We start from the raw sequence: 26,878 nt of genomic DNA on the forward strand, positions 1-26,878 counted from the left end.
ACCACAGCAAAGAAAGGCATTTCCACTGCGCACCAAACTCCCAGCTGCCGTCCTCGGTAACGCGGCCGGGTTTGCACCGCTCACCGCCGGCTCCCCGCTCACGCAGGCGAGTGGGCACCGGCTGCCTCCCGGCGGCGGCGGCCCGGCCGGGCCCGGCTCGCACCTGCCCCCGGCGGAGCGGGTCGGTGATGTCGCACCGGCCGGCTCACTTCGCAGCCCCGGGAGCAGCGGGAGCTCCGCGGCGCCCTCCGGCAAACCCCAGCCTCCGCTTCCGAGCAGGCGCGGCGGGGCGGGCCGGGCCCTCCTCCCGCCGCCGCGGGGCCGGTGAGGGCGCACCCTCTCGCCGCCGGGCCCTCCCGAGGGAGGCGGCAGGACGGAGGACAGCGGCCCGCAGCCACGGTAAGGCACCGCGCACCGGGACGGGGGGTGGCAGGCGGACCCGCGCCGCCCCCACGCTGCGGAGGCGCCGGGGCCCGGGGCCTGCCAGGCCGGCGGGATGCCGGACCCGGGACGAGGCGGCCCGGAAGGGCCGCGGCGCGGATCCCCCCGCCCCGGCCCCGCCACCTGCTGCCGGCGGCGCCGGGGAGGGGTGCCCGGCCACCGGGGAAGCCGCGGGCTGCCGCGGCGGGGAGCGATGCGTGCGAGGAAGGGCGGCCTCGGCGGCAGGAAGCCGCCGGGAGGACAAGGGCGACATGTCGCGTCGGCCAACGAGGAACTAGGCCAGAGAAAACCCGCGCTGGGTGCCCGGCCCCGCCCGCTTGGGCTGCAGGGGCCGAGCTCGGCCCGGCCCGGAGCGCCCGGCACCGGCCCAGCGCCTTCCTCAGGCAGCCGCGGCGCTCCGGGTGCCTCTGCCCAGGCAGCCCGCTCCAGCTCCCCGACAGGCACACACGGGTTTGCGGCCGCTGCTGTGCTAAACCAGAACCGACGGTGCCCCCGTCGTACCGGTGCAGGGCAGCGCGCAGACGCCTCCTTGGCCCCGCCGAAACTCACCGTGTGCTCCGGGCTGCCTCTGCGCCGGTCCTGCCGACGCGCCTGTTTCATGATCACCTTTGCTTCCCTTGTCCTGGCTCCTCCGCCTTCCCACGGGATTCCTTCTGTAACCTACTGCAGATCTGACACAGGTGGTTTTTTTGCTATTTCCAAAATAAGTTATATTTTTTTAAGAAATCATTCATCAGCGTCCAAAAGATGCAGCAGTTGAAAAACCTGAGCAGAAGAGCAAGGTTTAGATGGAGTGGGTTATGAGAGTTACAGCAACAGGGTTGGGATGCACTTGAGAGCTTTTGAAACACCTTCCACACATGCTGTGTTTTTGTCTCCAGCTGCAGGAACCCTTCCATTTATCACCTGTTACTTGTATCGGTGATACCAGCTTCAGTTCCTTGTTATTCCCTTGGTCCCAACTGGTAACTAAGTGGCCTGAGTTTCAGTGCCTGCAAACCTGTTCACTTTCTCCAATTATACTTGGTAACACTGCTCAAGAACTTGTGCACTGTGTCCTTAGGCCAAAAGGGCTACTTTTTTTTTTTTTTTTCTCTCTCTGGGTAATGTTTTTTCAAATTACCCTGCTAATGCACTCACTAATCCTGCTTAACTGTGCAGGTTATGTCAGGTCTATATCAGATCAGTAACAAATCATCAGAATACAGCAAACCGCTTTTGAAAGGTGATCAGGCCTGATATGACCTAATGACCAGGTCATGATTCTTGGGAATTTATGTGCCCTTTGAGGGTTAGAAGGGAGAACACAACCGTGGTGTTAAAAAGAAAAATGCCACAAACCTACTTACTACGCTTTCATCCCTTCCTAAAGAAAACCCAGACATACTGGTGGGCAAAAATCCCTCTCTTCTAGCAACCAGTGTTCAAAACTTTCATAATACATGTTGGCACTTGTTAAATATGAACCCACCCTGTACAGATGTTCAGAATGATTGATTATAAAGCATTTTTTTTTTAATATACTATGTATACAGAGGAGGGCTACCTCATAGAACACAAGTTAACCCCTAGAAGTACATGTAACTTCTGTAAGGTCAGGCTAAACCAAACTACTGTTCTCTTAACCACAGGTATGTAAAGTATGCAATAGTGTATCATAAGTACTGAAGATACATTTGAATTGCCATGTACCTCAATAAAAAGCAGTAAGCTTGAAATAAACAAGGAGATTCCCTGCTTAATTTCTTTGTCATCTGATATTTCCAGATAACATCCGCCAGTACCTCGCATTAAACAGTATACTGAAATAAGTAGTCTTTGCTTAGAAACCTGGCTAGAGATTGCTTTCCTGTGACATCCATCCTACAGAAAACTTTGGGTTTGAAATAAGTCTTAAGATCAAAGAGTTTCTACTCAGAATACCTCATTGCTTAACAACAACAAAAAGAAGTAGTAGCATCCTAATAGTAGAGCATGCCCAAGGAGGGGAGTTCTCGCCCATCTTACAAGAAAATTCCCTCTGTTCTATCTTACCCAGCTCGTTTCAGCAGATGTTTATGATTTCAGAAGTTATTACTTCCGAATTTCCAAGCCTTCTGGTTATGATGCTGTGTCATAGGAACAGGTCCTATATTGTTACAGTTTGAGGCAGGGCTGTTTTTCCATCAGGTTATATGGTACTGCATGGCAGCCCCATCAGAAATACACATCTTATTTGCATTCACAAGAAAAGCACATACAATTCTTACAAGAATAACTACTACCTAGATGTATAATTACTGTTAGCATGGAAAAATTACCATAGATATGTGACTTTGAACCAATTCTTGAAAGTGAGACACCACATAAAGAAGCAAGACATTAGCTTATGCCACATTAATGTCTCACGACTGAATTCAGGCCTTTGTACCTGTGACACCCACCCCACCTGCAAAACAGTCAGTAGCGCCACTCCAAGAAGGCCAGAGAACCATCACCAAAAACTTCCAGGGAGACAAGAGCTCACCTGTGAGAGCAGCAGTGAGTGTTCTTGGCACTGCTATGAGTCATTTGTTACTCAGCTATTTGATTAATTGTAAAGAAATTTTTTAAAAAGCCAAAACACAACGATTTCTTCTCCCCTAACAATTATGAGGCATAGCAGAGCTTACCTTCTTACTAAACAAATGCAGCCATATGCTCAGTCCTGTGCTCACACTGCAGGCTAGCACTCCAGCAAAACAAAATTTACATCCTTTCGTAGTCAGCAAAGGCAAAGAAGAAAAACCCCGCAGAGAGCACGGTGCTCCACATGTGGAGAGGATGTTCCCTGTCTGTATGACAGCAGCCCACAGATACACTGGGAAGAGGAAGCTCTTGCATCCTCTCTTCTACAGGCGCAACAGAGTGGTTTTTTTTAATTAAATTTACTCTTCCCTATTTTGGCTTGTCAGTATTGAACTGACCAGATATTTCCAAACCTGCACATAAACATCTCTCTTCCCTTAGACATCTACTTTCTACAGGCACTTTCACTACCTCCTTAGTTCCCAGGCTCCAGAAAGAGGCTGTAGTAATTAGGCTGCTGCTGGTGATCGTATCAACATTAAGCAATCTTTTCAACTAGAGATTTGATGATACAGGTGCACAGTAGTTTACACGAGTTAACAGTCACCTGTTGGTCTGAAAAATTTGGGAATACCCTTGCTACACTATTTAGAGCTCTTAATTACCTGAATGAGCCAATCTACCTTTGCTGATAGTGGCACTTTGCAATGCTGCCTTTCTCCCAGCTCTGTATACCCGTGTCATTGTCACCCAAGAGGAATGGAAACTGAACAGCCCTGCTAGTCTCTTGGTCTTCGTCTTTTCTTAGGATACTCTTTCCTTACCTGATCTAAGGTACTTAAGGTAAAAGTTCAGCAAGGAAAAAAACAGCTCTGCCAGCAGCACAGCTTCCTGGTGTGTCCTGAAGGTACTGGCTGTCTAGCCTTCTTTTAAGGTTTTTACCTTCTGAGACATGTTAGGCAAGAGAGCACCACAGCTTTATCAAAGGTTTAAAATTCTTCTGGCATCCACCGGTTTTTGCTTATCTACCCATTTCACAGGCTCCCCCGAGCACTCTCTTTCTCTTGGTGCATTTAGGAGTTACTACTAGCCTTCACAATTTCTTTGCTCCTCTGTTTTTTTTGAGGGGCAGGGGAGAAGCTGCCTTATATCCCACTGCAGTCCTTCCTAGCACTTGTCTTTTTAAATTCAGGCAGCTGTGAAAATGAGCTTCCCACAGAAGCTGGGTTCTTTGTTTCACCCTCCAGAGAAACATTTTGTTTGTTTGAAGCTTCAGGCAAACCCTTTAGAGCTGGATTTGCAAAGATGCCTAAAAGGTAGCTTAGAGTTATATGAATATCTGGGCATCTGACAGGCCCGCATTCAGGCAATTTAGAAAATTAAACGCCTGTCAGAATCATGAGGTACTACCTGCTTTTGGGACTGTAGCCCTTGATTTTTTCTGGGTTTCAGTTTTTGTACATGTGAAGTGTAGGGACAGTACCAATGTACTGCATGTTATATGTATAAAACCTATTTATTAACAGCACTTGGAAATCCTCAGGTGAAGAAAGAAGGTTTTACACTGGCTTAATATAATAGTGGATTGACATGATAAATCATTGTGATCTTTACATCTGATCATGTTAACAACCACAGCATCTTTGGTTTCAAACTGAGACTCTTTGTTCATAAGGGTCACGACAGTGTATACTTCTGTCCCACTCCTTACATCATGCTTATTTAGTGGAACTGATGAATGCTTGATAATGACACTTCTTTTTCCTCCTTTATACGACAGGTCCAGAAGCACTAGGGTACTTGATTTTGTTTTAATTGCTAAGCCACAAAGACTGCAATCATGTCTCTGGAAGACATCCACATGAACACCCAGGATTTGCTTGAAAAAAAACAATTAGACGCTGGAGGATTTGGAACAATTTCTTTGTGCTTTCACAAAAAACATGGATATGTAGTATTAAAAAAAGTATATACAGGACCCCAGCGCACTGAGTAAGTTACAGATCTTGGTTTTGATTTTTATATTTTAGTTAGTCTAAGGAATCCTCTGAATTCAATGGAGATAAATCTAAATAAAGTGTAATGATTTCAGATCTCTGGATTCTGGAGATACTGTATGTGGGGAAAACACTCTTTAAGACAATACTAACAGCTGTCCTGCAAATTTTCCTTTTTTTATCCCTCATAAGCCAACTTTTTTCATTTTAAGTAGAAAAGTTCCTGTTTTCTTTGCAAGGTGAGCACTAATGTGAATTATTAAGAATCAAGGAGACTCTTGCAAACTTAAGGAAGTGCAAGACTCTGAGCACATGACATTTTCAAGCTTGCAGATCAATTTCCAATACAATTGTCCAACTGTAAATGTCCTCTAGGAACTAAACACACATAAGCTATCAGCAGGACTCCAACTGCACATGTATAATACCAAGAATGTAACCCTCTCTCCCTTGAGAAAAAGCAGAGTGAACCAAGCCCACTGCTACTTAATGCTTAAAGGGGGCTTACAAGAAAGATGGGGACAGACATTTTAGTAGCATCTGTAGCAATAGGACAAGGGGTAATGGTTTTAAACTAAAAGAGAGTAGATTTAGATTATATATTAAGAATAAATTCTTACTGTGAGGGTGGTGAGACACTGGAATAAGTTGCCCAGAGAAGCTCTGGATGCCCCATCCCTGAAAGTGTTCAGGGACAGGTTGGATGGGGCTTTGAGTGATGTAGTTTAGTGGAAGGGTCCCTGCCCATGGCAGGGAGGTTGGAACTAGATGATCTTTAAGGTCTCTTCAAACCCAAATCATTCTATGATTTAATTCAAGGATTGAATTAGCTGTTGATTTCAGTGGATTCAGGTCGTGTTACAGCTCTTCTATCTCACAGCTGTAAGAGTCTTAAAACTCTCCCATGAGTCATCCGCTAGAGAGAGATGAAAACCCAGGATCTTCTGGTTTGGGTCATGATAAATAAGCTAACTGAGTTTTTATTTTGCCAGTGGAAAGCAAATTAAGAGATTCCAGTAGTGTGCAGACTGCAGTGACAGTTTGGGATGAACAAAGATTAAATGGACAAGCCTGCCAGGTTTATTTTTTTGGTTTTGTGTTTTTACTTTCTCACTGCACAGGCTCTTAAGTTTGTCATTCCTTGAATACTGAACAAAAAGCCTTAAGCAAATTTATAACTGAACCTAATGCAAACAAAACAACCACTTTCTTCTCTAGTACTACAGAGGAACACAGAGGGAGAAAGCAGTTTCCTATTAAGTCACACAGTAGGAAAGCATTAGCAAGCAAGATAGTCTCAAGATTTTCTTACAGCCTTTTGCCCAATGACTAGAGTAGGAGCAATAGTAAAAATACCACCCCTTCTTCTGTTTAATATGATGGATACCATCTTTTAATACCCTTAGTGAGCTCCCAGCTGTGTACCTGTGACTATTGATGGGTTGTACCGAGGCACAGGTAAAGAGTTAGGCTTTGAAGTAATCCTAAACCAGTAATTGTTAGTAAATGTTGTCATCATCCAGTATGTGGGTGGATCTCCTGTAATAGATCCATTTTGAACATGAACATGAATACCAGCCTTTTGGGAAAGAGACCTATATAGCTTCCTGCAAGAGGTAGTGGAGTATGTCTTGATCCCCCTTGTCCAAAGGCTCTTTCAACCCTGCCCTGTCCTGATCCCACAGTTATTCAGGGATTTGGATACACAACCAGCAGTGCATCTACAAAAAGGAGGCTTACACACTTTCTGAAAAACAGGCCTTAAAATCAGGCTGAGCAGACGGTCTCAGTGCAAGGCATTTGAGCAGGGTCTTAGGGAATATTACCTGGCATGAACAAAGCTGTACCAATTCAAAACCAGCTGAAGGTACAGTTCATCTTACAGTGGCTCTAGGGATATCAACATTTTTGGCTGTCATTTTCATTATGAATCAACAGCATTTTTATCCCTGTGTTCTTTCTAACATGGCATCTGAGTTCAGTGTAATTTCTGTTTTATAGATATAATGCTTCACTCCTCGAAGAAGGCAGGATTATGCGCAGACTGCAGCATGACCGTGTGGTAAAACTCCTAGGTATCATTTTGGAAGATGGAAACTACTCACTTGTGATGGAGTATGTGGACCGGGGGAACATGATGAAAGTGCTACAGAAAGTGAGCAGTGAATTGCTTCATGCCTTGCCATCCTTTAGGGTTGATAAGAAGCATGAAAGGGACAAGATGTTACTGCCATCTCCAGGGAATGGGGTCTTTAGTTTCTCATTCTCCTTTCTGTATTAAAGAGCCAGTGGCAGTCCTGCCTTCTCTAGAGACAACAGAGGACAACTATGGCTTTCCTGCACATCACAGAGGAGCAGGCTACAGTTATAGGTTCAAAGTTATAGGAGCATTTGTAGAGATACATGGAGAATTTGCTAAAGAAGAATGCTTTTGTAAATATGGAGTGACTTTAGAATTACTTTAATGCAAAAATTTAGATCCAATAAGGACCTTAGTTGAGGTTGAAGGACCTTGAACAGAGGTACTTTTGGGACGGAGAAAGATACTTTTTTAAAAGAGTGGGGTTTAATTTGATTGTTATCGTAGAATTTTTTAATAGATGGTACTTCTTGTTCTTTGTTTTAGGTCGCACTGCCTTTGTCAGTGAAAGGGCGTTTTGTGCTGGAGATCACAGAAGGAATGCTTTATCTGCATGAGCAAGGCTTTGTACACAAAGACCTAAAACCAGAAAACATCCTTGTGGACAGAGACTTCCACATTAAGGTACCTGTTAGAACATAAATGGAGAAAGCAGGTGATTTGGGTTGAAGAACCCAGTTCAGCTGCATTGGTTAATATTTCTGATTGGTAAATTAATTCCTTTGTAGTCTAGCGAGCTATCGCTAAGAGATTAGCAGTGGATCACTGAAGTATGGTGGCCTATAACCTCTGAGCCTCAAATGTGCATAATATCTTCCCCTAACGTGGTAGGGAAATCACTAAAGGTATTAAAAAAATAATATTGTTAAGAACTAATGAACTACAAATAACAATATAGCTAAAAAGAAAAAACAAATCTTATCACACAGAAATTGAAACAAAATTGTATGTCCTATGGATCACGTCTTTTGTCCTTTATGGCTGTAATTTCTCCTCTTGCCTTTACCTCCTCCTTTTATTCCTTTCATTCTTTTGCCTAGTATCTTTTCCTCTTTTGTCTCCCTCTTTTTTCCCTTAGTCATAATTTTTAAATGACAGCCAGCAGCTACAAAAAAAGCAGCAGGAGACTACTTCAAAGAATGGTTTATAAGCCTGTTCCAAAGCTCTTTTATTAACTTTAGTGGGGGTTTGGATCAAGACACATAGATATAGAGCCTACTGCTGAATAAGCCTGAGTAGAATTTGCAGCAGTCCTCATCAAATGTCCTGTCTCTGGTCAAGGTGAGTTGCTGAAATAATCACCCCATTACAGTTTGAAATTACAGAACAAATTCCTGTGAAGAGAGCTCTGTCGTTTGATATTTCTCACACCTAAGTTGGTGAGAAGTTGTTTGACAAGGTTAATTTAGTAGCAAGTCCTAATGCAGTATGAGCAGCTTGCAGATAAGAGGTATAAACTATATTTTTTTTGCCAAAAATAAAAAATCCATCATGATCAGCTTTAAATGTAAATGGCATGGCTTTGGGGGTTTCAGCTTGCTTATATGGACAGGACCAAAGTAGGCTATTGTCACACCACATGACAAACTGAACTAGCACCCAGGATCAAATTCAGAATCAGATCAGACCTCCTTAAGCAGCTTGATCAAAAGTATACTTTATGGCAACTGTTGTATGATCTGTCTGCTTGAATGTGTCTAACATTGCCAATATTTATAAAGGGAAATAGTTGTTCTAGGAAGCTGCAAATGTATGAAGATTTATATCATATCTTCCTCTATCACATTAGACCTCTCACTGGTAGGCATGAACTTGGACTCCTCCTTCCTCAGCAGGATGTCGCTTACGTTTACTTCTTCCTCTGAACACACGACCTCTAACTCTAGCCAAAAGCTTCAGAAACTTTAGAGGAAAAACAAGCTAGTTAGAGGCAACAAGAGAGAAAAGAAAAGCGAGTTAGTATTGAGGCAAGGTGTCACCTCAGTTTTATCTCAAGTGACTAGGTTACACAACTCAGTTTGACAGCTGCCTGTGGCCAAGAGAGGCACTCACATTTTCTTCCATTTTTCCTCTCCTGTTGACCTCCTGTTCCCTTGCGTTAGTACTGATGCTAATCTGACCACCCTGCCCTGATTTAGGAAGCCAAACAGGAGATTACAATTTACCTTGTTGGCAGTGCTACCCTTCTGTTGGGGAGCGCTTGGTTCAGCAGGGTGGTTGAGTGCCTTGTACTAGGTCTTCCCAGTGTCAGATGTGTCAGTGCTGAAACAGGAGGAGCAGGGTGAGCACATGACAGGAGGCTATTGGGCTAAGGAGGTAAGAATTACTTTCTTCTCCATCAGCCATTAGTCTAGTTGTAAAACTGCACCCTGAGGTTTCAGTAATGTCACCTTGTCAAGTGCACAGAACCCAGGTATCCCTGGTTTAACTTATTCCATGCTACTCCTTTCCGTGTGTCTTTGCCATACGCATCACATCATTTTAGATCCTCTTCTTGCCCCTTCCTGCAGGAAGATCTAAGGAGGTTGAGTTAAATGAAATCTAAATGGAAAGGGCAGTAATGGAGGAGGGATATCCATCCATCTCATAGATTACTTCTGGATTTGAATCTTAGCTTCTTCTCATATGGATCTTCTGCTCTGCCATGAACACTGCAAGCAGATCTTGAACATGATTGTCAACAAGAGCAAAAACAAACTTCTTTTTAACTTAAATTGTGTAATCGTTCCAAGTGGGATTCAGTTAATAATGAAGGTTTAGCCTAATGGTTCCCAGTTGGCAGTGATACTTATTAAGGAAAATAAAAACCAAAATCTAAAATGGCAAATAGTTTGTTTTCCTTTGTTGTAGTTGCATTTTTTGCAATGTTTCATTTTTAGATAAGTTATTACCAGCTATTCATTATAAAATTGAGCACTGCATGAAATACTTGTTTATCTCTTCATCACAGCACTAGCTCTGATGTGTTTCATTTTTCAGATTGCAGATCTTGGTGTTGCCTCCTTTAAAAACTGGAGTCGGCTGACCCAAGAAGAGACTGTCCGACAGAAGCAAATCAAGAGCGCTTGCCAGAACAATGCTGGGACTCTTTTCTATATGGCCCCAGAGCATTTACGCTGTGTTAATGTGAAACCTGTGGAGAAATCAGATGTTTACAGCTTCGGCATAGTGATCTGGGCAATTTTTGCTAACAAAGAGCCATACGAATGTAAGCTACTTCCACAAGAATGTTATTGCAAAATTAAGTTACAAATGTTAAGCATTAAAAGTTATAAAATTAAGATTAGTAGATTAAATCATCTATGCCCAAGAACAGCACCTGTTCAACACCTCATGGCCAGTAAGAGGCATTAGTTGCATTGTTTCTGACTTCTAAGCATCGACAAGAACATCTGAATTGAAATGCAGGTATGAGACCAATCTATTCACATCCACATGGTGTGGACATAAAACTGCACTCAGTGGCAGAACTTAGACAAACCTTGGGCAGGCCAGGATGCCAAAGGAAACTCTGATGTATGCTGTTGCCTGAAGAGAGCTAGTTATATGTGTTTTTTCTTTTAACAGGAACGGTCACACAGCCAGTTACCACTTCTCAGCTGTGTGGTGCAGATTTCTCAACATGCAGTACTGTGCTCATGTAGAACAATAGGAGCAGACTGTGGAATTCCAGCGTAACATGTTTTTCATTTTGAATGGATTTTTTGGTAACTAAATGGCTAAATTGCCTGTCTAGCCATCTTTGTGTTCGTACCCAATGCAGAGCATAACTGCAGCGCAGGTTCTAGAGAGCTAGATCTGCCACCCTTACTCACACTGGGTATGTCTTACACATAAAAGTAAATCCATTAACCATAAAATAAATCTCTAATCCATGGAAGTTAGGGCAGTAGACTCAAATTCACTAATGCGAGAGATTTGTAATTGTAACTCAAACATTTTGAAATCACCTTTTACATATCCACAAACACACAGAGAGGTGCTTCACTATTTCTTTTACCCATGGAAAGGTCGCAAAACCTGTGATCAGGATCTGATAGGAAATTCTATTTTTCAGATGGCATAAATGAAGCCCAGATTTGCTTTGGCATCATGAATGGAAACAGACCAGATATAACAGAGATCACTGATAAATGTCCAGTGGAAATTATCGACCTAATGAAACAATGCTGGGAGCAAGACCCAGAGAAAAGGCCAACTTTTGCAGGTAAGACACTGCTTTAGGATTCTTTTTGTTATGTGTCCGTCAATAGTTTGTAATGCAGAAAAAAACACTTCAGCGTTTTCCTCTTAAAATACAGATTTTCGCTTTGAAAATAGAAAAATTGATTCACACGCCTAGTAAAGCACGCTCCCTGTACCCCAACTAAAAATAGTACCTGGTCCAGCGTTTACCAATTTGAGAAATACTAGTGAGTGGATGGAGCAAACACACTTTATACCTGCTGATAATTTGTCTTCAGCATAGTGTAATCTTCCTGCTGATATTTACAGAAAAGCTAACATCAAGGGACAGTATATCTTGGCTATGACTGAGAAAATACCCTATTGAAACTAGCTTCAAAAGCTGTCCCTGTTTAGCCTCCCATGAGACATGCAACAGCCTTCGACTAGCCAATCATCCTTTCATATGGTCAGATCCCAAAACACTTGCAATCAGTAAAAATCTTGACTGAATAATCTGGGAAGGAGACTAAGAGCATTCAGCATATGAATCAAAAATCTTTATCTTCTCTTGTCTCTTCCTTCTGCCTCAATATGTAGTGCCACAAAAACCTCCAAAAACCCAACCCCTCCCTGCAAAAAACCCAAAACAACAACAAGAAAAAAACAAAACAAAAAACACCCCCCAAAAAATCAAAAAGCAAACCAACCCACAAAAAAACTCCAAACACATAACAGGAAACAGAGGTTTGGATTTAGACAGATGCACCGAGAGCTTCACATACAACAGGCATGTACTTAAATACTCAGAGGAAGCTTGTATACCTGGAGGAACACGTTCTGAATGTAACCTGCCTAATCTACTGCTAATGGATTGAGTTTATGCTTGCACTGGGTCTTAGCTTCTAATTTTCTCATGTGCAAAATACTGATATTTACCATGTTTGTAGATTATTTCAGTAATTCCATCTTCAGCAGACAGGATAGTTGTTTATCAAATAGCTGCATGTAATTGAATGTAACTTATTTCTTAAAAAATGCAGCAACCAGTCTTTTGGCCAGTCAAGGAAAGGTGCTGTCAGCCACAGATCACAGAGTTTTCACCCCAAAAAGCAGTACAACAAAAAAAATCCCTAGAAGGCATCCTGTTCTTGTTACTGTAATAAGGCTAAACAAGCCATACGAACAGATTTTCCTGCTTCTGACTTTATACAAATCTTTATTCAATCGTTATCCGTCAAAATTGTTAATAGAATAAATCACTTCTATTTTCTGTTGAAAACCACTTTCACTTAGTTCTTTTCTTTTTGCAGAAATTAGTCAAAGATACAAGCCATTTTACTATCAAAATCTAGGACAATATATTGAAGATGATCTGAAGAAGTTAAAAGTGAGTAACTTTCTAAGCATTTTAAAGTGTCAGTCCCCCATATCACCCCTCCCCAACCCTAGTTATGGCCAGGTTCTGCCACTTCAAGGCTGATCGTACTTGACTGACCTGATTTCCTTCTGTGATAAAATGGCTGGATTTGTGAATGAGGGGAGAGTAGTGCATGTCATCTACCTCAACTTTAGGAAGATTTTCAACACTGTCTCCCAAACTTGTATCCAAGTTCAGATGTTACTGTCTAGATGGGTGGATGAAAACAGGTTGGATGGTGAGTCTCAGAGGGTAGTGGTTAATGGAGGCCAGTAACAACTGCAGTAGTGCAGGGGTCTACCATACCATACCATGCCATGCCATACCATGCCATGCTCCTTGCCATGCCCCATGCTGTGCCCCATGCCAGGACCTTCCCTGCCAGGACTCTACCAGTGACCTGAACAAAGTGATGGAGCATACTCTGATAAGGTGTGCAGGTGATGCCAAACTAGGAGGACCAGTCAGTACAGTCACAAGGGCAAGGCTGCCAGCTGTAGGCTGGAGGAATGCACTGACAAAAATCTTGGGAAATTCAGAAAGAAGAAATGCAATGTGCTGCACCTGGAATAACCCCTGGCCTCAGTGCCAATTGGGGCTGCCTGGCCAGGGAGCAGCCCTGCTGAGAAGGACCTCAGGGTGGTGGTGAGCAGCAACGTGGGCACCAACCACAGCCTGCCTGGCAGCCAGAAAGCCACCAGCACCCTGTGCTGTACAACAGCATCACAGGCAGCAAATCGAGTAGATCTGCTCAGCCCTTGTTAGTCCTGCCACGTGAGATTGTGGTGAGAGACCAGGGCTATTTCAGCCCAGATACATGATGGCTTTGGGGAGACATAAATAGCAGCTTGTCCCCTACTGTGAGGAGTTTATTGAGAAGACAGAGCCAAGCTCTTCACAGCAGTGCATAGTAGGAGGACAAGAGACACTGGCCATAAACTGAAACAAGAGAGATGCAAACTGCATGTAAGAGGGGAGAATAAACAAAAAAACCCCTCACTTTTCACCATGAGGACAGCCAAGCAGTGGAGCAAGTTACCTAATGAGGTTGTCTAGTCACCATCATTGGAGGTTTTCAACACCCAAATGCACAGAGCTCTAAGCTACCAACCTTAATCCCATAAGTAACCCTGTTTTGAGCAGGAAGTGGGCCTGAGGTCTCCCAAAGTCTGTTTCTGCCTGAGTGACACACTGATTCTATGATAATACTTTGCAAAATCTCCTCATATATCCATTAAGTCTCACTCATGAAATAAAATTTTATTCCTAGAGATTTAAAAGTGGCAGAATCTGATTTACACTAAGTGTAAAAAAAAGCCCTGTAAATTCTTGGTAAGTTTTGTCCTGCGTTCAGGCAGTGTCTAATGAGTCATGAACTGCCTGAGACCAGGAAGTTGTACCACAGTAATAACAACAGGGAAAATCTGAAATCAGATGTTTTTCCTAAGTGTTCAATTAGTTTCTCATTCCTTTGTAGCTGTAGGTTTATAAATTATGATAAAAAGAATGATTTCCTGAGTGAAAATAAGAGAATGAGAACTTCTTAAACAATTGAGCTGATTATGGAACCTTTTTATCACAGATTTTATCAATTTACTCACTTTAGTGGTACTGACAGCTATTGGTGAGAACGCCTGGCATTGGGGGTTTAATCTTTGCAGTGAAGTGAGGCTCACAAGAGTACGTACCCAGTTATTTTAGCTAAGAAACCCAACTTCTTTTGTGAAACCATTCATTTACAGATTTCTTTAAAGTGCTTCCTTCTGTCACCAAGTCTACAATTGTGGAAATGAAAGTTTCTGATTTAGAGAACATATGATATTTATGAAGCACCAGTGACTGTTCAAAAAAACAACAGAGGTTTGCAAAATGAAACTGATGAAACATTTCCTGGACTGATTTGACCAAAATAACTAATAATGTGAAGTACATATGCCTAACTTATAATAGCAGCCCCAAATCAGGATCATGGCCAATACTAGCTGCATTAGTTCTCGGCAAATATACCACTCAAATCACAGGAACTGAAGAACTATTTAGAAAATGAGCCATGAGCCTATTACTTTCTCAGGAAGGAAAGCATCTCTTCTTATCAGGGCACAGAATGTGAATACAGCATCCAGGGCAAGTCAATGTGGTGAACTACTTGTACAGCCTCAGTAGCAACATGAGTTAGGTTTTGACTACTTTTTTTTTTTTTTTTCTTTCCCCCACTAGCAATCATAGAATGGTTTGGGTTGGAAGGGAACTTAAAGACCACCTAGTTCCAACCCCCCTGCCATGGGCAGGGAGGTCACTCAAGGCCCCATCCAACCTGGTCTTGAACACTTCCAGGGATGGGGCATCCACAGCTTCTCTGGGCAACCTATTCCAGTGTCTCACCACCCTCACAGTAAATTGTGGAAGCAGAGTCAACAGCCTCCTAACTAAAAGGACCACAGAGTTACAGAATGGTTGAGGTTGGAAGGGACATCTGGAGGTCATCTGGTCCAACCACCCTGCTCAAGCACTTCAGTTACTCAAGTAAAACCTAAGGACCTAAGGTTGTAATGCACTTTAGAATTTCATCTTTTGCTCTTGGAAGGAAGTGGATTTTTTGGGAAGAAAGAGTAGTGTTTTGATTTTTACTATCTGAAAGTATTTCTTGGGTTTAGTGAAGAAAACGAAATCAGAAAAAAAGTCACCCACCCACCCACCCCCTCCTTTTAGAAGTTATTTTATGAGTAAGAAGCACTGGGGGAAACTGAGAAATAATTTTTCCAGGTATTTTTTTTTTTTTTACCTCCAGTAAAGTCTGAATAATAGGAACATCAAAAGAATAGAACAGAAATAGATTTTGCCTTCACTCCAGTGAAGTGAGGATGAGGATTTACAGAAAGGAAGTTGTACTGTCTTTCTGAAGATTTGCTCCAAGCTCCTTGATCCTAATAGTCTTCATAAAAGCCAATATGGCCTTACCTGAATGTAGATCTTCTTCCTCACCTCTTTCCCGTTGATGAATGTACTTACTAACTATAGATTCACAGAACAGGTTGCATGTTTGCTACCTTTACCTCAACAGCATACTCTCACTGAGATTGCTTGCAGAAAGTCTAGCTGTTAAGTACAAGATAGACAATCCAAAACCACTGTCTAGATTAAGCTCATACTCATGTAGGCAAGGGTGTTGTCTAGCCAACTCAGAGCATTATATACTGCAATTGCATTGCAGTCCTTCCTCCCTTCATTGAAGAAAAGGTTTTGCCCATCTGTATGTAGCAAAGCAATGGGTATTTTCTGTCAGGCTGTGCTCTCCTATGAAGAGTATGGGATCTCTTTCCACAGATTCACAGAATCTGTTCATCCAGGACACTTCACTGTCGGGCTCTGCTCTTTTTCTACAGGTACTCCTTTGGCTAAGCTTTTGCCTGTAACTTGATCATTTGTTCTTTCTTACATGCAGAAAATGTGGCCTGAGTCAAATGAACTGCTGAATAGGATGCAGTCCCTTCAAATAGATGCTGTAGCAGATGATACCAGTAGTGGTCAAGTAGGTAAGTCACTTACTAGCACATCATTATGCAGTGTATTCTGCCAAAGATAAAGTTGTGTACGTGTACAAAGTAACTAATCTTACCATTAAGGGGTTATGAAGAGACTTGATTATTCAGCACTTCAGAAAGAATTGTAATCACAGAAAAGATTAAATTTGCTCCCAGGCTCCCAAAAGTCATATGGTTTTGAATTTTTCCCAGTCTACAGTTTGAACCCATTTCATTTTGCACTCTTCTGCTTTCCTCTCCCATGCTGAAAATTTTGTTTAACATTAGACTTTTCAGTAGTCACTTTGATAATTACTTGATGATACTTGATCTTTCTTCCCATCCCTATAGTCAGGCCCACTGCTTAGTCTGTAGGCTTTCGCTTGATGAAGACTTTCCTTTTTCCCCACTCCAGCCTTTCCTATGAATGCTCTGAATATGACCAGGACGTATTGTAACATATTCTTTTGTTCATGATCTTGCTGTCTTTGGAATCTGAGCAGCTCTAATAGATTAATTTTCTGTCACGTTTTCTATCAAATCTTGGATGAGTTGCGTGTTTCATGGCTTTATAGAGCTCTCTCACTAATACATGATGACACAGTTTTGTAGTCGTGTATCTGGAATTCTTTTACCAAAGTTTCTTAATGGTGAAGGATATAGGATCGTATTTGCACACTCATTTAGAAGCAACAATATCAAATTCAGTAGAAATAAAATCCTGCTAAGTTTGCTCACACAATTCAAAAGGCATTATTAAATGAATAATGTTAAACTGTAACATGCAACTAATAAATCTTCCCCAAAGCTAGGTTTGCCGTAACTGTTCTTCAGCAGAACCGATGGACTAAGTAGGGCAGCCCCACTGCTGTTATTTTTAAATTACCATAGTTACATTTCCCTAGCAGAAATAATCACATATGTCTGCAGCAGATTTCAGATGCTCTGTGTTTTAAGTACAAAAGGCTTTACTGTGAATCTACACTGCAAAAAGATCTGGACAACCTGTCAGTCAAAATCAGGGTGTTTTATCTCCAGTCAATGGGCATTACTCAGACATTGTTAGTGAAAGGTATCCCACAGGATATGTTTGTACATCTCAAGCTTGCCCTGGGGAATGGATGCCATATAGTTTATGCTAATACAGAATTGCTAATAGCTGTCACTTTTGACGAGGTTGTTTCTGTATTTGCTTCTTCCACTCCCTCTCTAGCAGCAATAACAAAAGCAGCAGAGCAAGTTAGACTTAAAGGTGTACTAACATACAGGCATCAAAAGGAACTAGTTTTGGTCCTGCCCAATATCAACTGAATTCATGTAATCTGGAGGTGGGGAGGAAGAGAGAGAAAAACAAACCAGTTCACTGGCATAATCTGAACTAAATAGAAGCACATACATACACTTTGTCCCTATTTTACAGGAGTCTGTAAGAGTCCTCTTGCTTTAGGCAATGTACAATGTTTTCTAGACAACTGTGAAGCTTTCAGAACATTTTTAGAAAGTATCTGTAGTCCTACCCTCAAGAACAAGTAGTAACAAGCAGATTTTTACATTCTTGTTTAGTCTTGGAAGGCTGCAGCATGATCCAAACAACAACTCAATTTAGTTCAAGACTGAAGTAGAGCTTCCTTTGATAGTGAGAATTAGTTTGAAGGATGTAGATAACACAGACTATATGGCAGTCTTTACTTCTAAAAATGTATTCTTTGGGACTATGAAGAATAAACTAGACAAAAAAGATTCATTATAAAAGACCCAGGCAGGATATTTTATGTAATCATTTGCAAACATTAATGACAAATTATTTGTGCTGTCTGAAGTAACACCTATTACAGTGGTGTTTTTTTCCATCCTGTTACACTCCAATTTTGCACTGATTAAATTCCAGTTAATACCAACAGAGACACACCAGTAAATCAGAACCTGCAAGTGCTTACAGGAACTGTTGTTTCAGTGGTTGAGAACTTGGTGTCAATATAAGCAGAGTATGCAACGAATTCTGACAGCACTTCAGTGAGATTTTTGACACTGATAGCTTCCACAAGCACGTACTACCTAGATAAAAATCTGTAATACTTCTCAGTAAAAGCATTTAAAAAATAAAACACAGCTTATTCTGGAAGTAATGTTATATTTTCACCTTTTATATATTACCATAATATTAGAGATAGATTAATAGATTCTAGTGTCATCGCAACAAGTTACATACTTGCATTTGGATGTATTTCAAATATTTCATTTTCTTCCCTTTCAGATCAGCCTAATTCTCTACACAGCTCACAAGGTCCCATGACCAGTCAGGCTAACGAAGCGCTGTTTGCTGCCTCCCCTGTGAACCAGCCTGTTGAGAGCTGTGAGACCTCATTTACATCTGATAATCTAGAAAGAAAACTTCAGTGTGAATACAACTACCATGTATTTGGCAGCCGGATGGATAAAGCAGTTCCACCTTTAGTGTACACCCCTGAAATGAGAGAGGAAGAAAGGAGACGAAGAGTTTCCTATGATCCATTTGCAAAGCCTTCTCCCACTCCTCCTCAACAGAGTGAACTGTGTCCAAGCACTGAAAAAACAGGATCAAACACTAATCCATATTTTTTGCCACAGCCAGCTGCAACACCACCAAAATGGGGGAATACAGATTTTTTTTACGGGCCAAACCCTAACAGTCTTCTAACAGGAAACACAGAGGATCTCTATGGATTGCGTTCAGCCAGTACCTGTAGCCTAAGTAAACCTCCTGTGCCTGAATGTGGCCCAAACCTGCAGTCACAGACCAACGTGAACTGGTACCCAAAGACTGCAGGCACAGATACGGGTGAGATTCCTCCTACCCCAACACCTATCCTTCTGAAAACAGACGACTTCTCTAAAAATGCATTTGTCAAGAGTGTTTTGTAGTTTACGTAACAACCACCTGCTTATTGCTGACAATTGATCTGTGATATAGCAAAGGTGAATTTATTTCATTAAGTTCTCTTTGATTACTTCAGGTCACTAAAACACTAGCTGGGACATCATTATGCTGCTTTGACTAATTTCAAGCTGTTCATTTCAAGTAAACCATTTCCAAAGAGTCAGTGTAATAGAGGAGCATCAAACCCAATGCTTAACTCTTTAGCTACAACCAAGTAATAGCAGACAGCAAATACTGCTACAGCAGCTACCAATCATTTTAGGAAAGTGAAGGAGAAATTTTGACTCTCCAAAATGTAACATTCATACAATAGGTTCTGTTTGTGCAGAAACAACATTTGCAGCATTTCAGAAAATAGATGGGTATTTTTACCTTGATTTGTAGCAAGGTAAGAGACTTTTGAGCTCAGGGAGCCAACAAGGGGCTAAGGCTCATAACTGGTTTCTCCAGAGAGCTCTGCCTGGTGCTGATGGGGAGCTTTATTTGTCAGTATTTGCTAGTGAGCTGTGGAATAGAAAGGTATGGAGGCAAAAAAAGAAGAGAACACTTCAGCATTGGCAAAAAGTATAAATAAGTGGTAACTAGCGACTTGTAAGTCCTAAAGTCTCTTGGAAACTAGAGATAACATGAGCTGCATTGCCCTGCTTCTACTACATATTGGATAATTTTAGTGCGGCATTCTTTTCCAGATCATCTAACCAGAAAAATCAAGGATGCCTAGCTGTTTACAGGCAGAATGCCACAAAGGTGTTATTCTGTTAAATTATTTATGCAGAGGCTGTGATTAGTTGTTTATGTGAGTTTATTTACTGAAATGAATCAGAGCTGTCATGTCAGAAGGCAGGGATTAGAACTGTCAGCACCACTAATAAAAGTAAAATCTTCTGTTTGAAAGAAAAAAAGAAAACAGTTATTATATGGAGGCTGCGTGCAGTAGTGTGGCAGATATCAGACTGAGATGCAGAAAAGCTGTATTGCAGCTCTTCCTTGACTTGTTGGGTCACCGTAACCCAGCGACTTTTACTGCCCCATCATGAGTTGCAGAGCTCATCTGCAGGCATCCAAATCGATTACTGCCCTGGGCTGGAAGTTACATCTTTGTCAGGCATTCCTGCCACTGGCAGAAGATGCAGTGGTGTCCCATGCCTTTGCTAGAGCCGGTCACAAGCAGCGTGCTAATACAAACTGCAGTGAGTCTTAGCAGTAAGCAGTAGGAGCATGCTTGGGAGTTTGGAATTCTCCAATTTGAATACCTGACATGAGGCAGCTCGTGTCCGTAACTGTGGTGTGCTGTGATCCCACCCTGCCGCCTACTAGCCAGGTATTCACACACCCATGCAGAAGCCCATTGCCCTCACTGGGATCCAAGAATGGTTAAGGCTATTAAGTCGCTGAGCAAAACCACAATAAGGTCATTGCTTTAACAAGAGTTATTCAAGGAGATACAATCCTGTTAATTAAAAAGCTTCTCACCTCTTTGTATTTAAGAGCATAAATTATGTACTGTTACAAATATGGCAGTCATTTTTAAGTACACTTGCTTTTTTATGTATATAATGCTTTTGCCTTTTTTTTGTTTGTTTGTTTTCCCTCTTTGTTTAGGTAACAAGGTTTCCACTTCTTTTACAAGGGGAACTTTTACATATTATCCTACGGTACCAAGAGTAAGCCCAGGTAAGTCCTGTAGCCTTCATCTGCCTGGTAGCCAGCAGGCTATGCATTGCATCCTGATCAGTAAAGCAAAAAACTTCAGGATCTTGAAATAATTTGTTATTGCTTAATATTTCTAACCATAGCTGAAGTTATCAGTACCAGTATGTTCCTGTCTTTAGCAGGACCTGTTCACACCATTAAACATGTATTTGATGGATCAAGGACAACATCTTTTATGTAAAGAGCTTTTAAAAACATGAAGGCTTTGTAAGATCTGCTGTACACCTACACCAGTTTCTTAGATTAAAAGTCAAGTTGCTGTGACTTTGCCCAGTTCTTGAACCATACATGCATTTGGGACACCTATCCACTGTTGCTCTGGATTTTTAATACAAATCCCTAATGCAGGCTTTGTGCTAATCAGCCTTCCTTGGGGCACACGTCTCTACAGTTCAACTGTCTTAAACCCCTGGAATTCTGTCCTGTCCTTCAGGAGTTGTTAATATATGCTCCTTTTGAGCTGTGTTACTTGGGACACCCTGAACTCTTTTATTAACCTTTTCAAGGCTTGTCCAGTTTGTAAGTGGTTTACACTTAGAAATAAAACTTGAAACAGCAGGTTTCTGTCTTCTTGGCTACATGCCCCTTGGAAGTGACCGAAACATGACAAGCAAGTGAAGTGTGGAGGCTTGGGAAAGGAGATTTATAAGCACAGTAACTTCTACTGTTAATATTGACAAAGCATTTCTACCTGTTTTCATATCTTGTGCTAGATTCGTTGTGTTACCAGATAAGAAAATAATGAATATATGAGATTGCTTCATTTTTTAGCTAAAAATATGAACACATTTCCTGAGTCATTCACCTCAAAAAAAAAAAAAGGATACAGAAATCATAGTATTTTGAAATAAAGATTTGTAAATAAAATGCATTCCTTTTGTGCAACTTCTATAAACTAATCATGCGTACATATAAGTATTTCTGACTAGCATTTTCAGGTTAACAAATATTAAATGCATTTAGTCCTATTTCCATACACGACCATAGATTTCCACACTTCACATTGCAATTGAGTAACAAGGATGTTTGTATGTCTAACCATCACTTTGGGTTATTAAATACAGAGCTTGGTGTGTCATTTTAAGTAGCTCTACTTCAATTTTAGACCCAGGTTGTGATAGTCACCGTTTAAACTAGAGTTAGCAAGTTTAATAGAGTTTAATAGCAAGTTAAATCCAGAGTTCAGAAAGCATTGTCAAGAGCATAAAAAATTGACATCACCTAAGACTGCATGGAAGATTTGATGTTTATGTGTGGAAGTTGGACAGCTTTAAGCAAAGGACCCCAAATTAGATGTTTAACTAATCGCATACAATTAAACCACAGATGTAAGCTCCCAGAGGTGCATATACATGTTGGCTTTTATTGCTGACAATTCAGGCCTCAAAATAAAGGAGTAGGATTTTTTTGGTATGGTATCTCAGAAAAAATTCTAGTCTTTTCTTAGAACCAAAAGAGAAGGGGGGGGGGGGTTAAAAGAGGAGAGAGAGAGAAGGAAGTGTTGAAACACTGAGCAAGTAGTGCACTGTGATTCACTGTGAAAACAAGCATAACTGAAGAATATACTCCTAGATAGCAAGGATGAAATACACTGTGAAACACAGATAGATGCCATCAAGATAGCACAGTATAACATGGAGTATAGAAACCTTACAAGCAGCTAGAAATGATTTTCTGTAGTTTCACAGAACTTTGAAGTTATAAACCTGAACTTACATCTATGAAGAGTAAAGCTGAGGGGCAGAAGTAAGGCTTTTAAGTTTACTTGAAAGTGCCTTTTTTTTTAATTAAAAAAAAAAAGACAGACCTGAAGCTGTTAGCCAACAAAAAGGAAAGCTGCTACTACACATTCCTAAAGTGCAAGGAACATTATTTACAGTCTAGTAACTACCAGCATGTAAGGCTTGGTTATGGCACTTTGTCATAGACTAGAATAGGATGGGCTTTCACTAAAGTACATTTATGTCACACTGCATAATGAAAATATGCTTACACTTGCCAGGCAATAGCCATTTCTACATTAAATGCAATAAAAACATTTAACCCCTTCCCTTACTAGCAGAACCTTCTTCCTCCTTACCGCCTCCTTATGTTGCTTCTTGACATTTTGAACCATATGCAGTTGTTTATAAAATTGTATTAAATTTGCTTATACAGAAGACTCAATCAAGTACAACATAAGTAACAGTTCTGGAATTCAAATTGGATCCTACAATCACATGAAGATTGATGAGCACAATCAACACATCAGCACTTCTCCTGTTGCTACAGAAGCAATTTATATGCATTATGAAGCAATTGGTGTATTTGGTAAGAGAAATATCTCCCTAGTTTTGATGTATTCTCCCCATATGTTTATCTGAGGATCATTTGGTTTGGAATGTATGAAACCGGTACAGCTTTCTCCCTCTGATATTTGAGAAATAATTGTTTGGGTCTTTTTCTACTACATGCTTAAGAGTGTACAAAACAAGTAAGGGTTTTGTGATAATACTGTTCTGTAATATCACATACCTCATTTGTCCTGTAGTTTCATGAGCCCTTATGAGACAGCAGATAGACGTACAGATCTATATGTGTCAAGAACAAGTGGAATAACAACACTCAAATTGATAGAAGCAAGGTTAGGATTGGCGGTCTTTACCTGACTTAGAGTTTGAATCATAGAATATGCTGAGTTGGAAGGGACCCATGAAGATCATAGAGTCCAGCACCTGACACCACACAGGGAAACATAAAAGTTAAACCATACACCTAACAGCATTGTCCAAATGCTTCTTGAACACTGACAGGCTCAGGGCCACGACCACTTCATTCAGGTGGAAACTGGAAGATTTTGAAATTTAATTTATTTTCATTAGTCAATACTTAACTAAACTATCCACATTTATTCCTAAGTAAACAAATTAATAGTGTCCCAGAATATAAAACATATCATACAGACATCAGTCAGCTGTGTAAGAACTCTAGGAAGGAGCTTTTCAGTCTTGCAGGTTTGAGTGACAAACTATGACAGCCTCAGATCAAAAAGCAGGTCCAGCAACTTCATACACGTGTTCTGACTGGGATTTTCTATCCTGGCATCATTGGACAATACTGCCTCCATGAAATCCACTTCTGACTGTATCACTAAAATTCTGTTTCCAGATACTACCAATAAATAGTTGGGGGAGGACACGTGAGATAGTCAAAGGAGCAGAAGAAATGTTAAACAATGCCATTTTCTTGCACACTTTTTCTTTTTGCAGACAATACTTCTGTCCTGACCGAGAAACATCTGAATCTAGTAAGAGAAAAGTTGGCTAAACAGTGGAAGCACTGTGCTCGTAAACTGGGCTTCTCTGATCCCGAGATTGATGAAATTGATCATGACTATGAACGAGATGGACTAAAAGAAAAAGTTTACCAAATGCTGCTGAAGTGGGTAATGAGGGAAGGCTCCAAAGGCGCTACAGTTGGAAAGCTTGCAAAAGCCCTCTTTGGCTGTCAGAGACTGGATCTCCTTACTAGTTTGATGCAAATCAACGAGGAGTAAGTTGACTGAGAAATGGGGGGAAATGAGGGTATTTTTTCCTTGAAGACCTTTCCAATAACAAGTAATAATTCTGAACAGACCTTCTGGAGCTCTGCTTTTTGCACAGATTTTTTGGAACAATTTTTTTTCTGCCAAGCAGTTTCCAGCAGAACAAAAAGTTTCTGTCAAGAAAATGGGTGTTCCAGAGGATAAAAGAAAATAAGCACCTTCCTTCTAATTAAAATGATTGTCCAAAGATAACAACAACAACATGCAATACCAGTATTGGTTGAAGGAGAATGTATTATACAAGCTTTCTAGATTCTATCTTGGAACACGTTGGTACCCTTGTTCAGTTCCAAACAAAAGCATGCATTTCAGCAGAGCTAATATATCAGTAATAATATGTGAAAGACTGACTGACTCCTTCAGTTGATTTTGTTTTCTGCCCAAATTTTGCCAGAAGTGCCAATACTTGCAAGGGTACTATCCCAGATTGTTCTAAGTCAATACAACATTATTTTTTAAATCTTTTTATAATGTTAATTAAATACAGATGTCTAGAATTATGCAGAACAGCAGCATGAATAAAAGCAAAAAATATTTTTGGCTTTAAAAGTATATAATTGATAAAATACTCTTCTTTCACAGGTTAATATTGCATTAGATTTTTACATTGCTTGGTAGAAAAGATTTTACATGCTAAGTTTCTCATCTGCTTTATGAAATACTGGAAAAAGAAAGTCAATCATTACAAAATCCAAAGTAAAAACTTGGGAATATGGGAGCTTTGGGAAGGGTAAAGTGCCTTATTACCACGTGACAGAAGACCCATTCTCCTACTCGTTCTGGGTGCTTGGAGAGCAACTAGTTTCTGAATCGCTTAGGCTGCATTTATACTAGTAACTTAAACATGCCTGGGAATGTTCCTGGGTGCTGAGGTTAACTGGTATGCCACAGCCTGCTGCCAGGAAAGCATGTTCTTTAACCCTCCAGAATACTGTGCAAGGGCTATTTCACAGTTCTGAAGGTGTGTTGGGGAGCACTGGAACAGCTCTATAGCGCAGGTGATGGTATCTCAGTGCCTGGGAATGTTCCTTGCCACTCTGACTTCCCAGTATTGACATAGTCTCAGCGTGCAAGATCTATGAAAGCAGAATTACTGAGCTGTACGTTTTTATGCCCCAAGAATAATCATGCCAACCTCTTCCTGTGAAGGACGATGCCTCCTATTTCCATCAAATCTACAAATATTTCCAGCAGATGTTTTGGACCAGGTCATTCTTTATGCTGTAGCTAAAGCAGTTAAGTATTCATTAGCTTCTTGTTACTGTGCAAAAAGCTAATAATCTAATAAAGTGTAGTTAGAATGGATTTGTGCTCCTTGATACAGAAGCCACCATTTCAGTAGAAGCAAAATGAAACTGGAATTGTAGCAAGCACCAACATACTTATAATCTTTAAACCTACTTAGCACAAGGCAATAGTGGAAATGGCCCCCAAAATGGACACTTCAGCAGAAATCAATACAAAGACCGTGTCATCTACCTAGATACTGGAGTGTTTATGTATTTATTGTTAATGCATGCTAAAACCCATGTTTTCCATGGAGACTAGCTTGTAGTATATCAGTATATACCACAGTAATATTTATATTTTGAATTCCTCAGAATTTATTGCATTATGTTGCTGTTTTGACTTGGCAACATGCTAAATTTTCTATAAACTCTTGAGTATAATGGACAAAGATTTCATTCTCTAATATAATGAGCATACACCTTCCAGAAATAATAATTCACTCTTCTTGAAGTGGATAGAGAAATGGGGTGGAGGGTGTTTTCTCCTCTGTATCAGTCCACAGAGAGTTACAACTAACAACTACTGTGTTACTTCATGAAACAGATTCCTTAACAGATCTACAAAGTCCACTTATGTTCTAGTAACATCGGTTGCACTGTTATTACTATATAAACTCCCCAGTCCTCATTTGTGCTTTTATTTAAAAAAAAAAAAAGTCTCACATACCTGTAGTCTTTATTTATACGACATGCTATTTTTCCATCGTAAGATCCTTGTCTTATTTGGTACACAGAAGAAATGGTGATCATTTCATGGACATACATTAAATGTTTCATTTGCTCTTCACTAAAGTAAGCAAGCCTAAACCTTATGAAATAACAACAATGTAGAGCACAGACATGAAGCATCTCAGAACAAGACTCGGGCATAGGGCAGTCCTAGATCTTTAAAGCAGGATGTGGAAGGTGAAGGTCATTTTAGCTTTGATGCTGTCAAGTCCAATTCTAGACTACTGCTCGTAGTTCAGGTGTCATTGTGTGGATGGTATAGGAAACAACCACAAAACTGAAAGCTACAGACAGTGTCTTTCAGGACAACACTTACAGAAATCAATCACAGAGAAGATTGAGCTTCCTAGGCAGAAAATATAAAATCAATCACAGAGAAGATTGAGCTTCCTAGGCAGAAAATATAAAATACTATAA

At 40.9% G+C, this 26,878-nt stretch overlaps 1 protein-coding gene across 1 annotated transcript; it reads left to right on the forward strand.

Moving 5' to 3' along the window:
• The first annotated feature begins 274 nt into the window (after positions 1-274).
• On the forward strand, positions 275-25,918 carry RIPK1 (receptor interacting serine/threonine kinase 1). Its single transcript, XM_037380475.1, has 12 exons — positions 275-399; positions 4,769-4,980; positions 6,987-7,140; positions 7,612-7,749; positions 10,105-10,333; positions 11,183-11,332; positions 12,603-12,679; positions 16,152-16,242; positions 18,485-19,048; positions 20,750-20,821; positions 23,018-23,170; positions 24,109-25,918. The coding sequence occupies exons 2-12, from the start codon at positions 4,829-4,831 to the stop codon at positions 24,393-24,395; spliced, it is 2,067 nt and encodes a 688-aa protein (XP_037236372.1). The 5' UTR covers positions 275-399; positions 4,769-4,828; the 3' UTR covers positions 24,396-25,918.
• The last annotated feature ends 960 nt before the right edge of the window (positions 25,919-26,878 follow it).

Source organism: Falco rusticolus, chromosome 3 (genome assembly GCF_015220075.1).
Source record: "Falco rusticolus isolate bFalRus1 chromosome 3, bFalRus1.pri, whole genome shotgun sequence".
NCBI classification, from domain to species: domain Eukaryota; kingdom Metazoa; phylum Chordata; class Aves; order Falconiformes; family Falconidae; genus Falco; species Falco rusticolus.